The sequence below is a fragment of the Henckelia pumila genome, chromosome 2 (genome assembly GCF_033568475.1).
Source record: "Henckelia pumila isolate YLH828 chromosome 2, ASM3356847v2, whole genome shotgun sequence".
Lineage (NCBI taxonomy): Eukaryota > Viridiplantae > Streptophyta > Magnoliopsida > Lamiales > Gesneriaceae > Henckelia > Henckelia pumila.
The window spans coordinates 135,133,896-135,151,584 of record NC_133121.1 but is presented as its reverse complement, the minus strand read 5'-3'; the positions used below and the strand labels follow the sequence as shown (position 1 = coordinate 135,151,584).

At 31.1% G+C, this 17,689-nt stretch overlaps 3 protein-coding genes across 3 annotated transcripts; 1 reads left to right on the top strand and 2 right to left on the bottom strand.

Moving 5' to 3' along the window:
* Positions 1–1,953: 1,953 nt before the first annotated feature.
* On the bottom strand, positions 1,954–4,107 carry LOC140881953 (U-box domain-containing protein 9). Its single transcript, XM_073287642.1, has 2 exons — positions 3,640–4,107; positions 1,954–3,340 (listed from the first exon to the last, which is right to left on the bottom strand). Exons 1-2 carry the CDS (start codon positions 3,931–3,933, stop codon positions 2,255–2,257), a joined length of 1,380 nt encoding a protein of 459 aa, XP_073143743.1. The 5' UTR covers positions 3,934–4,107; the 3' UTR covers positions 1,954–2,254.
* Positions 4,108–13,595: 9,488 nt separating this feature from the next.
* Positions 13,596–14,976, top strand: LOC140884780 (uncharacterized). The gene has a single exon (XM_073291639.1). It carries the CDS (start codon positions 13,839–13,841, stop codon positions 14,745–14,747), a length of 909 nt encoding a protein of 302 aa, XP_073147740.1. The 5' UTR covers positions 13,596–13,838; the 3' UTR covers positions 14,748–14,976.
* A 435-nt stretch (positions 14,977–15,411) lies between these two features.
* Positions 15,412–16,354, bottom strand: LOC140878471 (uncharacterized). The gene is made up of 2 exons (XM_073282071.1): positions 15,965–16,354; positions 15,412–15,912 (listed from the first exon to the last, which is right to left on the bottom strand). Exons 1-2 carry the CDS (start codon positions 16,352–16,354, stop codon positions 15,412–15,414), a joined length of 891 nt encoding a protein of 296 aa, XP_073138172.1.
* Positions 16,355–17,689: the final 1,335 nt, after the last annotated feature.

Sequence of the window (17,689 nt, the reverse complement as noted above, 5' to 3'; positions counted from 1 at the left end):
CTCGGCTCGTTTTCACCCATACTAACAACTAATAACACGTCATGTGAAAGTTTACCTAAAATCCATATCACAATCTACGAAATATTTATTTGATTTTCTTATTATTATATAATGATGATGTTTTTTCACTATCATGACCTCAATTCGAACTCAAGTCTCTCCTTTAACCGGTGGCCATATTTCTTACATTCTGAAATGTGAACCTCATCATCGAAGATTGCAAACAACTCGCTCGAGATGTTTCATCTTGTAATTTTGCTTTTGTTAGAATATCAGCGAACCAGGCTGTCCATGCTTTAGCTAGGGGATGTCTGATTTAGCAGGAAGATTCGTTCCATCTCCTACTGTTATTTCTAATGTTATTGTACCGGATTTGATTTCTTAAATGCAATTGGTTTCTGTTTCAAAAAATATATATATATATATATATATATACACACACATACATACATGCACACAATAATAGAAGGAACTGTTGTTTATACAGATTTACTCAATAATTGTATAATAATTTATATACTCAATTCGGAAGGCAAATCCTTGGTATTTTATTTTGAAAATTAATAATTAAAACTTTAATATTATTAAAAAAAATTTTTTAAAAAAAGCATATCTATATTTTGCTCTCCCTTTTGTTATATTGTGAAATGAATCAAAGTGCCGCACTAACACGTGGTAGACCCCTACTATTTTAGCAAATCATAAATTGACATGTTGGGGGATGAACCCAAATCATCAATAAAAAAAAAAACCATTGTTTGTATCAAATCATTTTGCTTGTCAATTATGTTGGACATTGCTTTTTAAGTTTTGAATGAATGCCCCATATTCACTTGTCCATACCGATTATTTTCAATCAAAAAGTGAATTCTCAATCAACGTACAAGTGAAAAGTTGAGCAATTATTATATTCTTAGACAAAAAAAAACATAACACGTGTCAAATCTACATATTTTGCAACTCATGTTTAAGGTTGCGCTCGAACAGAAAAATTTCAAAATTCAGTGTTTTTTTTTTGAACGTAAAAAAGATGATGTATTAATTATCATTACCAAACACATCATTGCGAACAAACGAGCTATGGAAAATTCAGTGTAATTTGATTACACGTTTATTGTCCACAAAAAAAATAGTAAATCACATCTAAAATGAGAGAACTACATTTTCTGTTCTATTATTTGTATTTTTTTAACTTTTGATCATGTTATCGGTGATTTTAATTTTAAATCTTGTAATTTGTTTTTTTTTTTAATTTTTGTGAATTTTTATTTGTAGTGTTATCACTTATATATTGTTTTCATTTTTTATCCTTTAACTTGTATTTTATTTTCATTTTTTTTAATCTTTTTTAAGCTAATTTCCTTCTCTCTTTTTTTTATTAAAAAAAGATCACTTTATATCATAAAAATAAGTAACAAAAACGGGGTCCACAGAGTTGACAAATAAAAGAGAAGACAGAGTGACAAAAAGTGGAGTTGTTCTTAGATTGCTATTGCTATATATTTTCGAAGTACAAATAATATTTAATTTTTTTAAAAAAAAAGAAATTATAAACATCGATATGGACTGCAGGATAAAAATGTATGGTAGAAAAGTTTTGCAGGCCATGGGATGGACCACAAGACAAGGGTGTATGTTCAAATTCTTTCATCTTATAAAGTTTCCAAAATCCAATCTGGAAATCACTCCTTCATTATGCTTATGCTTGGTGTTTGTTTTGGATCCATCCCCTAAATACAAATCTCATCATTCAACATCACAAAACAATTCCAACCATCAATAATGCAAAACAAAATATCCCCTCCCTTTTCATGGAAGAGAAAATGGGAAGTCCATTGAAAGAAAAGAATCAATATTCCAACAAGTTTTTAATGAACTACAACACTTCAAGAAAATAATCAATCGCAAAATTCCGAGAAAGTGGGATCCAATCGCTTTCAGATAAATCCAAAACCAACTATTAATGCTTTTTTTACATTACATTGCTTTATTAGTAAACTTCAACAGTTGATCCAAAACCAAAGATCACTTAAACCAGAAACTTTAACAGTTCCTCCAAAACCATGTGCATCAGCAAAATTTATAGATAAAGCATCCCACAGTAAAATTAAGATCAAACCCTTGTTTAGATAAAGAATATACATGCACAAGGAAGTTTGAGACTTGCAAAAACAACCATAAGATACCTTAACTTTTATGATGGCGGAGAATTTACAGGATACGTGGATACGTGTGCTCGAAAAACTGGATTCGATCATGCTGTATGGGTGAGATTGACGGCCCTATTTAGTTTCTCCAGTATGCCGCCGGCTTTTCTTTTGGCCCTCGAAGTTCCATTTTGAGCAAGCTGGGATATTGTGCCGAATACATTTTCTTCTTCTTTTATTTCTTTCCACTTGGATCGATCGCTCAAACATATAGTGTATAGGATGGCGATGCAATTCTCCTTATTTCTGGCGCAAGTCGTCTCCCTAATTATGCTGAGCAAGCATGGGACGGCCCCGAGTTCTCCCATCTCCTCTATTGCTTTTTGATTGCTCGATAGCATAGCGAGGATGGAGAGTAACTCATCAACGTGCATCCTACTCTTTATCTTTTTCAAGATTGCTGGTACCGCACCATCTCTCACGGCTCTCAGCTTATTCTCATGAATGATGCATAGATTAAAGATGGCTGAAGCGGTATCTCTCATAGCTAAGGAATACCCTTCGTTTAACAGATTGATTAGAGGTTTTAAGGCACCGGATTTTCCGATCAGCTCCTTATTCGAGTCGAGGGCGGACAACGTGAAAAGGGCTGCAGCCGCATTGCTCTTTGTTTCGATAGTTCCGGACCTCAATGCATCCATGAGGAGAGGAATCACCACTGGAGTTTCGGCAACAAGTTTCTTGTTGTTGTCGTGAATGGAGAGATTCAAAAGCGTGGTGATCAAATCTTCTTGGAGTTCCAAGTGAAACTCTGTCTGGAACTCGCTGTTGGAGAGTGGAGACAGCAACTGAGGTATGAAATCAACAGATTCACTGAAAAGTGCCCTGAATGAAGGCATTCGTTTCGTCAACAATCGCATTTCTTTCGCGGCTTCTTTTTGATCAGACGCCGAAGAAGACATTTTCTCGAGCAAATAAATGAAATGGACTCGATCAGCTTCGGTCAACACCTCCTCACTGGTATACTGAACAGAGTCTGGCATTCTGACCCCATGATCCTTGCACCATTGTGCTATCATATCTCGGATCAAATGATTGGGCGTGAGTATAGTGTGTGAGAGTACTTGTTGAGTAATCGGGCATGTCCGATTCCCAGATTTCAACCATTTCTGAATAAAGGGCCGATCATAAGTCTGCCAAATTCGTTGGGAATATGTCAATAACAAAGATACAGTATAACAGGGAAGAGATTTGTATCAATAAGCACAAAGAACATTACCCCTGGATCTTCAAAAAACGACTGATGAAATGAATATCAGCAGTGCATACAGGAATATATTTAAGAAAACAAGGGGGAAACTTGAGCATCAATATTCTTTAGCAAAAAAATTAAAGCACGAGCTAATGCAAAATCACCGGTCAAGATGAATATATTCAACAAAATCCTGCACTTTCCCACTAGCAAAAACGTGTTAAAGTAAAGAGTAAAAACCTGTCCAGTGGCAACAATCACAGGATCCCTCATGAGTTCCTTGGAGAGTGGGCACCTAAACTCCTCCGGCACCGTCCCATGATCGAATCGTTGATAGTGAAGCTTCAAAGAAACGGATTTCTTAAACTTCAGCTCCTTCAAATCACAGAGCATTTGATGGGCTCTATCGATCGCCTCCAAATTAACATCATCCTCATCCACCATCGCCCTCACCAATTTCTGCAATTCTTTCTTCCACTCCACTGCCTTCGCCACCATCGTCGGATCCTTCTCAAAGACACCACTTTTAGCCATCACCCTCAACAACAAAAAAACCCAATTTAAAATTCTCTCCGGAATGGGATTTCCACCGTTTCTCTGTAATCTTTATCTTTATCCAAGAATCCCATATAATTTGGGACAAGGTGTGTGGGTGAGTGAAGTGTAGAACAAGAATGAAGGGGGAGAAGGTTGGAGTAAAGAATTACGTGTAGAGTGTGTGTAAATGTAATAGCTATTGAGGTGTCGGGTCCACAGAGCTACGCAAGCTGAGATCCATGGCGAGACAGCTGGCAAGCTACGCGGAAGAAGAGATACACCAAACCCTTCCTCTTTTTTTCTCATGCATTTACTTAATTACTTTATATTTAATAATCATAATAATTTTTTAAAAAAAAATACAATTTTTTGTTAAAAAAAAGGAGAGAATTGTGCTATAAACTCTCCCAAACACTATCTATCTAAGACAATCTTTTAGCTTGTTTTAGCTTTTGTATACATGGTTCGAGTCGATACATGAGTTTTTTTTAATGACGTGAGAACTCGCGGCTGCTATCTTTCGATGCGCACTGTGTAAATTTTTGAATTAATGCAATAGCCTGGAAACTACGTTAGCTAGATAAATCGCATTAGACAATCCCTATGCGACATGTTAATCCAATAAACTATTGAAGTAGACATTAAACTCCTAACCTCTTGCACAACAAGTGGTACTCCATCGAGTGTGTTTGTTGTATCTTGTAGATGTGTTCAAATATGTTATTTGGATCAAGATTGTATTTGTATTCTCAAAAAATATATATATTATTTTACCAGATCATGAGTAAGAGGTACAATTTATTATTCTCTATTTCTAACTAATTTAGGTTATATTTTTTATTTTCATGTTTAATGTTATTTTTTCTAATATTTCATCAATTTATCTCCATTAAATCAGTATATTTAACTGTTTGTACAATTTTTTTATCTTAAAATCTTCGTTAAATGAGGACAATATGAGAAGTTTATTTATAAAATTCACATTTCTAAACATTTTTTTTTAATTTATGTGAAAACATACACGTACAGATTTAAATGAGTGGAACGGGGAGTGAGTAGGTTTTTTTTTTCAAGTGATCATGTTTTGTTTATTATGATTTCGAGCTTAATTTTGTTATTCATTTTAAACAAGTGTAAATGATTGGCATTGGCAAGAAGGCAGATGGGTCAGTCGTCTCTGCAGCTTTGCATGTGGGATGTGGATTGAATTATACATATGATTGCGTATTCATTATAATAATCGAAATCATATATTAGATTTGAAATTACTGTTATATATATAATAAAGATGACAACGTGCGAGATTATTGCTACACAATCGTACTTGTGGTATTTAAGTCATGAATAGGCGTTGCAAGTGGCATTACAATTCTGATCAATTTATGGGGGTTGACATAACATGCCATCCGATGTTCCCAATAAAAAAGGAAAGCATTCCTTGAAATTGTACCAAAATTTTAGGTTGAGCTTGGATCCATGAATTAGATTTGGAGGAAATTCTTTGAATGTTCTATCTCCCTTTTAATCATATACACTTTTTTTTTTCGTTTGTCTTTTATATATATATATATATATATATATATATATAGTTTTGATATTATGAGCACTTCATGATGTGCACTTTTGTGTGCACCGCTGACGTGACATTCTTTACATACAATAGGTGAACGCCACATCTGCAGGTGCACACATAAGTGAACATGATAGGTGCTCATCATATCAAAACTCATATATATGTATATATATATATATATATATATATATATATGTATTTCGGTTTTTACATTTAATTGGTTTTTTTTCCTCTGAGTTTTACAACATACTCTAATTAACCAAAATTTGGAAAACGTACAAACATTTTTAGAATGAATTAGAAAATAAATTTGCTATTGCAATTATTTTATTAATCTATGTAAAAAAAAAACTTATATATTGGTTTATAATATACATATATATACAACACGATGACACATTGCCAGAAGGCGAAGTGGCACGGAAATGTATTTGACTAGTGATTTTGGTGCTACGCAAGCTTACAAATTTGTGCTACCTTGTTTTTCCCTTGGACTTATTTTCACATGTTTTGAAGGATCAGAAGGAATAACTTTAGCTTATTGTAGAGGCAATATATATAAAAGGAGCATTGTACAGTGTCAAATAACATCAATCACGTGTAATCGAAATCGTCATAATGGACAATGCTTAACCGTGTGTTTGAAATCATAAAATTAGATTTGATTTGATGTGATTTAAAATTGAAAATATCGTTTTGATGTTTGAGTTATTTGGCAAAATTAGATTTCAAAATGAGATTGATATTTGATGGGCTTAGACTGATGACCCTAGACTTTCAGTAGTAGAAGGTTCTAAATAATTTTTTTATTAAATATCGATACGATAACTTTAACTAATAATCAAAATTCCAAATACTTTCAACTAAAAATAATGACATAAATGATGACAATAAAAGGGGAAAAAATTGAAACAAAAAAAAATCAATGAACTCTCTAATCTCACGAACCAGATATATATTAATACATAATACAAATAGAATAAAAATCATTAAATTAACGAAGTAAAAAATTTTATCATAAAACAAATAAAAATATAATTTAAATACTAATATATGAAAAGAATAATTATGATTTATTTGAATAAAAACCAGCCAAATATTCGAATAAGAAAATTAAAAGATTTTAAAATCTCTGATACAAAAAACTAAATAAATTAAAAATAAAACATCAACCGCAATATACAAATAGACAATAAAATTTCAATAAAAATGACAAATTCGACACAAATTGAATAATCTAATTCAACTGAATGAAATAATTTAACAACAAAAAAACATGTTTTTTTTATAGAAGAAATAAGTTTTTTTAACCCTAAGAAATGAGGAGAAAAAAGTAGAAAAAATTGACCACAATTCAAATTTTTAACAAAAATATCGAGAGAGACACATAATATTTTAAATAAAAAATATTTATAATTAAATAAAATTTAAAAATTGAGGTCCTGTATCAAGGGGAGACTCTAGGAACTGTCTGGGCTGCCTCCCATTAGAGCCGACACTGACCCTCTTGATGAGATTTCATTTAATTTTTTGAAATTCTAACAAAATTGATTGAATTTAATGTAATTTCATGAGATTTGAGATTATAAAACAACTAAATTATTTTTTATAATAAATTTATATACTTTGTAAATTTTAATTTTTTTCTTCATAATTTTTTTTTGCAAAATATTATTTATCCAAATTTTATACTATCAAATTTTAAAATATATTTTAACTTTATGTTAAATATCAAAATGGAATTTCGATTCCATAGATTCCAATTCCAATTTCAATTCTAAATATAATTTCAAATCTTTTTTTTTAGACGTTGACAGACACTAATCACTATAAGTAAAACAAAATCACCCAAAAAATGAGAGAGAGACAGAGACAGTGGAAGAAAATAGTCTAGAGTATAATAAATATAATAATTTACTGGAATTAAATATATGGAGCGCGATACTTATTATATAAATCGATGGAATTCAAGAGTGGTTGAATTAAGTTTTTTTTTTTTGGAGGAGGAAAAAAGTAGTTGTATTAAGGTTAAAACTTGAGGACCATCCTACTAGGCTAGTACGAGCTATGAATAGAGATGGGATGGGCCTCGGCATAAATGGAATGGATAAAGACCAACTTTTCATTCACTTCGGCCCAATAAAAAAGAACTACAAGTAAGTAGTGACCTGATCCAACCTGATTACCTGTTCATGTTATAAATATGCAATTTTTATTTTTGTTGGGCTTCATTTTTCTTTTTTTTGAACAAATTGTTGGGCTTTATTTTCGTAAACAACTAAATAGAGAAACAATACTGTTTGGGATCATATAAAAATATAGAGAAATTAGTTGTACTAGCTTGTTTAAAACCTCAATTTTTAATACGTAAAAAAAAGGCTAATTGCATTCATACCTCCTGTAAAAAGTCTAAAAAGCATAAAATACCCTGTGTAAAATTAATAGTATGTTAGACCCTATGTTTTAAAAAAATTAGCATAAAAACTCCTATGAGAGGGTACAAATGTACCGAGTTTGTATAACATTGGGGTGAAATGTGCCACATTTTAAAAAACTGAGGGATGCATTAGCCTATTAATATTTCTTAGGGGGTTTTATGTCTTTTAGACTTTTCACAGGGGGTGTGAATGCAATTAGCCCCGTAAAAAAAAACCTCAATTTTTAAAAGTAGCCTTACTTACTTAAATTTTATAACACAGCCTTATATTATTTAAAAATCCTAAAATACCATGATTTTACCATTTTCTCTATCTCAATTTATTATTACAATTTAACATAATTAAATAAACTTACTCTTATGTAGTTATATTTGGGTTTGACATGCGTGTTTTTTTAAATTAAAAAAACAGTTATAAAAATTAAATTACTCAAGTTATAGGCAAAAATTATAAATAGCTTATTATAATAATAATTATTATTGAAATATTAATGTCTCTTGTTTTAACTGTTAACACTACATAAAAAAGTAAACTTTCAATATAAATGGTCGCAGTATTTAGAGACGACAATGATCATTAGTATTCTTATTATTTAGCATTATTTTTAATTTTATTAATTTTCATTAAAATAATATTTTTATTATTTATTTTCTATTTAAATTTGAAATTTTAAAATAAAAAAACAGAAGAAAAAGAATACGCGACTTCTACACTAATTACTTTATATGAAAAATGAGAATTGTTCTTACTTCATTATTTCTTCTTCTTTTACATAAATTAAAACATCAACTTATCTGGTATTTGATTATTAATTTTGATGAAAAATTTTATTCTATTTTTAGATGCTTATATATATGTAGAAACTTTCAAATGTTAATCACGAACTTGTATGTTTTTAATTTAATATAATATGTATTTTGTGTTCACGCATAAATTGGTTCAAAGATAGGCTAAATATAAAAAATATATTTAAAGGATAACTTTGGAACATAAGGTTATTTTTAAAAATTAATTTAGTTTAAGACTACATTTCATTATGGCATTTTGTGAGAGGTCGTTTTAGAAAATCCCTCAATAATATAACCACAATAAACATGCAAAAACCTCATTGTTATTATTATCTTATGTCAACTGCTGTTTAGGGGGTAAAGAAAATAAATTTTTTTCCAAAAAATCAAATTTTTTTCTCATACTTTCTTAATGTCATCAATATGAAAATATCCTAATTGTATTGTTACCATCAATTAAATTATGGGACCAAATTTAATAGCCATTAGTCATTATCTAATAATGATCATTAAAAAATTAAATGTTATTTGATCACTTAGTCGATTGATTGTGACGAAGAAGTGATATCAAATTAGTAGAGGTGTCCGCACATAATTTCTGCAATTTAAAAACAAAAACTCAAATGACATGGTCTCACGTGTCAATTTTTTTAGACAAATCACAAATATAGGTAGGCATGCTTATCGGTTTCGATTGAACCGATTGAAGCCAGTTTCGGGTTTATCGAGCCGGTTACGGGTTGAACCGGTCCGTTACGCATGCCTAGATGTAGATTATTCACGAAAAAATATTAATTTTTATTATAAATATGGACATGATAAACTATCCGTTATCACATAACATCTACTGAATTTTGATTCTTTCATATTTTACATTTTGATTTATGTATGTTGTCAATTTATACCCAGGTCTCTATTTCCTTTAGTTTTTTGGAATTCGAAAAATCAAAGAGAAAAATGTCATTAATAGTTGGATAGGAAATTCAGAAACCATTTATGATTCATATCTCACAAACAACGAAAATCCGTCCACATGCATTTTCATTTTTCAGTACATATCGAACCACAAAGAAATAGAAACACCTACCCACTAATAAAAAATTAAAACATCTTTCAATTTTCAAATTCGACTCCTCCTATTATTGACGATAAAAGCTAAAAAAAAAAAGGTGTAATATATCATATTTTATCATTGCAATTTAAATGGGTTGGACTGAAATTAACGGGGAACGAAAACACGTGTATAATTGGATAATGAGATACTATCATATCATAGATCCAATTGTTAATATCTCAACATGCAGGGGTTTTTAAATAAATATAATAAATTTTAAAAAAAACTTAAACGAATATAACAAATTTTAAAACTTTAAAAAAATATAATAACGTGGGATTTGAAACCCCACTTCATTGAAGAGTTAAAGTTTGAAACCCCGACTTCTCATAAAGGAGTCGAGGTTTGAAACCCCTACTCCTCATAGCCTATATATTATATAGAGAAATTTTCAGCTGTCCAACCGTGTTTTTTCGCATCACTTTTTCGCGACCAAGTAGAAAAACATGGTTGAGCAGCTGAAAATTCCTCATATTATATATATATATATATATATATATAATTTCCATTCTTTTCATTGTTATTTTTTAGTTTTATATTTGCCGATTTAATTATTTTTGCATGTTAAAAAAAGCGATTGTTATGATTAAAAAATTTTAGTTGTTTAAAATTTTTATAATACAGTTGAATTTTTATAAATTAATAATATAACGTCGATGATATTTCACTAATTTAGAAATGAATTAATTAATCGATAAATTAATAAATTATTATTGATAGAGTATCTTTGATTCAAAATGAATATAAAAATTAATTATATAAGAAAATTTTGTTTTACTAATTTTCATAGATTTATATAATAGTATTCTATCGAGATTGAAAAAAATTATTATTTTCATAATTAATAATTATAAAAATATTTTAAAGGTTTTATATGCATATATGTTTTTTCTATTATAAAATTTAGAATGAAATAAAATGATAAAATAAACTTTTATAAATTTAATTTTTGATAAATTAATAATTTTTATAAAAGATAAATTTTTTTAGTCTCGACTTGAATTGATATATTAAATTAATAGTTTTAATAAATTACTAAAATTATAATTTTTTTAGAAAAACTCTTATAAAAATCTATGAAAATAAACATATATAACCAAAACCACGTTCATTCAATCAAAAAATAATTTTTAAAATAATAATTTATTAATTTATCGGTTAATTGATATTTTTCTAAAATTGAATATCATTGATCAAAATATTATTAATTTATAGAAGTTCTACATTATTGTAAAATTCCAAACATCTAAAATATTACTAACTTTCATTTTTTAAAAAGTACTATTAATCTGACTCGTCACTTTTCAAACATGTAATTAATAAATTGAAAAAAAAAACAAATGTCTATCTACCAATTCAAAGAGTAACAAAATATATTTTTTAAAATAATAATTTATTAATTCATCGATTAATCAAAACTTCTCTAAATTATTATTATTATTATTATTATTATTATTATTATTATTATTATTATTATTATTATTATTATTATTATTATTATTTGTCCCTATATATAAAAAATTTCCTCATAGACGCCATATTTTCATTTATCGAAATTAATCTTATGTGTTATAAATATTACACTTTTATTTTTATTTGTTTTTTTTCTAAAATTTTAATATTTCAAATTTTATATTTTTCTCAACTAAACGCATAGATAAGATAAATTGATAAATAAATTTTAAATTTATTTTTTATATTATTTTATAAATGAATAAAAATATTGCTGACCTGTTCGATCACTGACCTGTTGGATCGTTTTTTAAGTTAGACCGATTCGATCACTGACCTGGTTATAAAAATATTGCTTAAATGAAAAAGGACTAAAAATCAAAACATAACTTAATTTACGCCAAAATACAAAATTGAATACTTACATGACCAAATCACAAAACAAGAAAACTTATAAGACTATTTTGACTATTATTCCTTTTATAAATGTTCGATTATATTACAAACTTTTTTCAAACATGTAAAACAAATATAGATGCAAATATAAAACCAAAAAATAATAATGATAAAATTGAAAATATATATATATATAAGAATAAAATATAAATGTATATACAATGAAACTCGTCGAAAATAACAAATTAGGAGTCGGGGTCTCAAACCCCAACTCATCAATGAAGCGGGGTCTCAAACCTCACGTTATTATTTTTTTAAAAAAATTTTAAAATTTGTTAAAAAAAATTTAAATTTATTATATTTATTTAAATAACCCCAACATGCAGGTATAATTAGACAATGTTTTGTAGAGCTTCTATGGAGCACTTCTCAGCTTTTCTTGAAAATTTTGTTAAAAAAAAAAACTGAAAAGTGCTTCTTATAAACTTTACAAATCACTATTTAAATGTTATAAATTTGATATGACATCAGTTATGGTAGGGATTAAGATAATTTTGTAAATTATTTTAAAAAACGATTTTGAATTTTTCTTTACAAATTTTTGAAAAAAAAAAATGCATAATCACTTTAAAAGCATTTACAAATAGTCGATCGAAAATGAAAATTATAATGCAGGCAAATGCTGGAGATGGTAGATTGGCTCATACAAATAAAATAGTACTAGTTACTTTCTTGGAACCCAAGACATCATTGGAGAATAGTTTATACTTTATAGATCCTAAAACACACGAAAATAAAAACTAAAACCTCCACCACACCAACTAACACGTTTTGGAGACGTCGAATTGTAATAATAATAATAATGACCATAGAAGACTAGAATATATATGAAGAATATCCGTTTCTTTCTTTAATTTTATACAATAAGATAAGAAACTAAAAAAAAAAATCAATAAAACTATATGATAGGGATAAAATGTATGGACAAATGAAATCCAATTAAACTAAGTAATCATTAATAGTGTCATTCATGCATTCATTAATCTCTCCCAACTCCAATTTACCCTTCACCTCTTCCAATCACCAAGAGCCACTCCTCCCTTAATCCTACATCTCTCGTCTACCCAGAAGCCAGCCCAGCCCCATCTCCAAATCCACCCATTTATTGCTATTTGAGACACGTACGTACGTGTAAAACTTTCCATAACAATGTCCCTTTACACCTTTAATATTATTTGTATAACATTAAATTTCATCGTAACAAGATTGACGGATTGCCACGGATATTGTAGAAGATCGGCGGGGGTGACTGGTGAGAGAAAGATATATAATATAATATTTATTATTCTTTAAGTTTTTCGAAATATTTAATCGGGTTTAATTTGATCACCGAAAGATAAAGAAGAAAAAAGTAGGTTCTGTAATGATTTATTATTATTATTATTATTATTATTATTATTATTATTAAATTTCACGGGACTAGATTTCAAAAAACGAATATATGCCATTTGTCTTCCACAATTTTTTTTTTATACTATACCAAAAAAACAATACATTGTACGCCATTTGAAAAAAACGATGGTAGTAACGTATGATGTATATCGGTTTTGGTTTTCTACAATATTTATATATTATTATTATTATTATTATTATTATTGGATAAAATTTTGTCAAAGGTGTCTAGATAAACCCACAGACCGACGTTTCCCCGGTGCTCACACGTGCCTGCCACGTGCTTGGATGTCGAGTGTAGCTCCACGTGGTTCCATCGGATCCGTCTACGTGACAGTACGGATAGAATAATCCAACGGATATGCGTGATGCTGCTGCTGCAAACAGAGGCCTATATTTATTTTTAAAGCCAACAATCACACTAGAATACACCTTCAGTATATACTCTCCCACCAGCCCCATCTTTATCCGTGCAAACTCCATTCTTTTTTATTCATAAATCTCACTGTTTCTTTCGAATATTCTTTCGTAAATTCCTCGGCATTATGCCATTTATCAATACTTTCATTCTTTTTCTGTCCGTATAAAAAAAACCAAGTTATAATCAAAAGCTCAAGATCAATTTTTTTTTTCCAGAAAGAAACAAGAAACTGATATTTATTTAATTGAAAACCGAGAGATTTGAAGGCATGTTGTACGCTAGGATGAAGAGAGTAACTGACCCGTTGGGTGAGAGGGTGAAGGCCAGAATCTTCGGCCGGGATGGGTTCGAGCCGGGTTACGTCAGCAGCGGGAGTGAGCACAGCGCTCACGACGGGGATGACGTCATCTCGCCGAGTCTTTCCGGGATCTTCTTCGGCTTCAACGGTGACGCCGGGGAATCGGTTCCGGAGGAGCTAGTTGAGTTTGATGAGGATAATGGCGAGCGTGATCCTTCGGTTTCTGATGCGAACGAGGTGTATGTGGATTTGATTGAGCCGATTCTGCGGGATCAGAGAGATTTGTTTCAGGAGGTGCTTTTGGGTCATGTGATGAGAGCTCTGCAGGTGTTCGCGTCCGTGAAATCTAGCAAACAGACTACGCGGAGGAATGTGATGGCGTTTCTGAGAAATTTTGGGTATAATGTGGCGATTTGCAAGACCAAGTGGGAGAGCTCCGGCGGGCTTACCGCCGGAAACCACGAGTTCATCGACGTAGTCCGGCCGGAAAATGAAGTGAGATACTTGATCGAGTTGGATTTCGCTTCGGAGTTCGAGATCGCAAGACCGACGGAGTCTTACGAGCGTCTCCAGAAATGCTTGCCGGCGGTGTTCGTGGGAACCAGCGATGTTTTCAAGCTGATTCTGAAGGTGATGAGCGACGGTGCTAAGCGATCTCTCAAGTCCAGAGGCCTCCTCCTCCCGCCGTGGAGGAAACACCGGTTCATGCAGAAGAAATGGCTGGGTGCCTACCGCCGGACAACCAATATATTCCCGGCTTCGTTTTCGTCTGCTTCTCCGGTGAACCAATGCTACACGGTGAAGTGCCGCGCCGTCGGTTTCGACGCCGGCGTCAACGGCGGAGGTGAGCTGTTTCCCGCGACGGCCCGGACCCGCTGAGAAAATTTTTGTCGTTTTGTGTGCATAATGTTACTCTCGGTATTATCCATTGTGTAGCGTACGCGGCAACTGCACTGTGTCTGTATGTCGGCGCAAGTTAGCCTCGCGTCACGTGTTAACCAAACCAATGTAAGATCATCTAGAAAAAGATTTTGCCAAAGAAATCCAACGGTTCATGGATAATAACTAATTTCTTATAATAAAAACCTCATGATATAATTGGCAATAAATTTTGGGAAATGCTACAGGTATATAGAAATAAAAAATTACACATTGAGTTGCATATTTTATATGAAATTATAAAATTATTTTTTCATTTTATTTGAAAAAATTATTTTTAAATACATCAATGATATTTATGTAATATCAAGTATAATGCATAATTTAATGTGTAATTTTTCGTGTACATATAGCATTACCCATAAACTTTATTCCAATATAAATTATGATATTAATTGTCATCCTTCCGAAAAAGAAAATTTGATAATTGCAATGATTATTATTAGTAATAATTTTATTACAACGTACTTTTCCGTTTCCCTTTTCAGATTTAAATAGAACTAGTGGGTTTTTGTTTAAAGATAATGTATTAACAAATCTTAAACGTGGTGGAAAAAATTAAACTTAATTAACTTACCAAAAAGAAATGACAAATTATTTCTATTTAAAATAATAATGCTAATTTATCCGAAAATGCATTGTTTTTCATAGAACCAACTGCCCTAGCTAATAGGTGAACCGCTTGGTTCGCTGATCGACGAACAAAAACAAAAGAACAAGAATGTAAATCCGACACAAGAGATTTACAATCTTCAACTATCAAGTCCAAACTAGAAATATCAGATGCCTTGTTCTTTAGAGCTTGAATGACCAAAAGTGCATCCGATTCCACAATGAGATTTGATAAATTTAACTCTTTTAGCCAACTGAGTGCTTCACGGATACTCAAAGCTTTAGCTAATGTCGGGTCAGAGATTCCAAATATGCATCCATGAGAAGCTGCTACAACAGAACCATGTTCATCTCGGACTAAACATCCAAACCCCATTCGCGGAGGATCATTAAAAATCGCGGCATCCACATTGCATTTAAGAAAATGTGGTGGTGGTTTACGCCAGTAGGTATCATAATTATGTTTGGGAACTGAATTCAGTTCTCGCATTTGCTACACTCCATTGAGATCGGATATCCATAGTTGATTGAAAGATAAGAGTCACAGGTTTATGCTTTCCATTCCAAACCACATCATTCCGATTTAGCCAAATGCTCCACAACACAGCTGCTGCTATCTTAATATCAGTAGAATCATTAGAGGAAACCAGATTATTCCACCAGTCAATGAAAGAATTTGTTGAACCCATATAGCTCCCAAGAGAGGTAAGGCTCCAAACACCTCGAATGGTTGGGCATAAAACAAGAGCATGCAAATCTATTTCTGGCTCTTGACGGCAAATCGGGCACCATTCCAGAACATCTACCCGTCTTCGTCTTAATGTTGTCATCGTCGGAAGGCAATTTGAAAGAATTCTCCAGATAAAATTTCTGATTTTCGCAGGAAGTTTTAATCTCCATACCCTTAACCAATTTACTCCAGCAGAAATAGCCATCGGACTCCTTCTGGACTACAACAAATTATACCCACTCTTAACAGAATAAAGACCTTTTCGATCAGTAATTCTAGCATCTAATAAGAACAATAAAAAAAAACAACGTACTAGAAACCAAATTACTGACCATACGTTTTTAAATTATATTAAAAAGGATTGACTTCGGAGGCACTTCATCTCATATGAGTCAGATGCTCATTGGTTCACGCGGGGTTAAATCGAGGGAGGTGCACGAGCGGCAGAAACCTGAGGAAGAAAGCAACATGATCAACCTCCAGTTGATATCCTCACAATATTTTCGCAGGGAATATGCTTCACGCGAAGGTCGAACCCGCAACGTTGGGAAATTTCTTCCCACGTCACTCAACATATATATATGCATGCATATATATATATTACAATAATAATGATAACACTCCTGTGACATGATATTATTCGTGAGATGAGTCAACCCTATTCATATTTATAATAATAAGTAATATTTTTGACATAAAACGTATTATATGTATATATATATAGAAATTTTTAGCTGTCCAACCAATGATGCCCAACTTGTTCCAGACCACTAAAACCCGGTACCGTATTTTAATGATGCGAAAAATAAAAAAAAAACAACTAAAAGTCGGTACCGAGTTTTAGTGGTCGGGGACGAGTTGGATAGGAATGATTGGAAAACTGAAAAATTCTATAATAATAATAATAATAATAATAATAATAATAACACTCCTGTGAGACGGTTGACCGCTAAAATCGGTGTGATAAAAATCAACTGGCAAGCGTATCAGGTCAAGTAATAGTACAGTGGACTGAGAGTCCAAGTATCGAACCCACAGGGACTGTATAAATATGACTACCAAAATATAATTATTTCTACTTAATCTAGACTAATCGAAAAGAGTGATTTCAGATTTTAAACTAATAACTAAAATTGCAAATAAAATAAATTCACTAAAACACAGCAGAGATTTAAGGTTGAAATCAATTTGGAAAAAGCTCGATCAAGGACACACGTAGGTACCAGAAAATTTATGTAACAATCAGTCGATCTAAGACATCAGACTCACTCTTAATTCACGGGAATTTTCCTAAATTATTCAAAGAACTATTTCTAGAACAATCAAATCTATTCAAATATTGACGAATTAATTTTGTCGTAATTCTAATCAAATTTAAATGCATGACGAACTGTGAAAATTTAGTTTACACCCAAATCGCATAATGAAACCAAATTATATTTTTAGTTGGTTTGACACTATGTTGATTATTGAAGTGATCAAAATCGAAACCTCCTCTGTTGACTTAGAATCAATTAACATGCAAGAAAATAACTGGCCA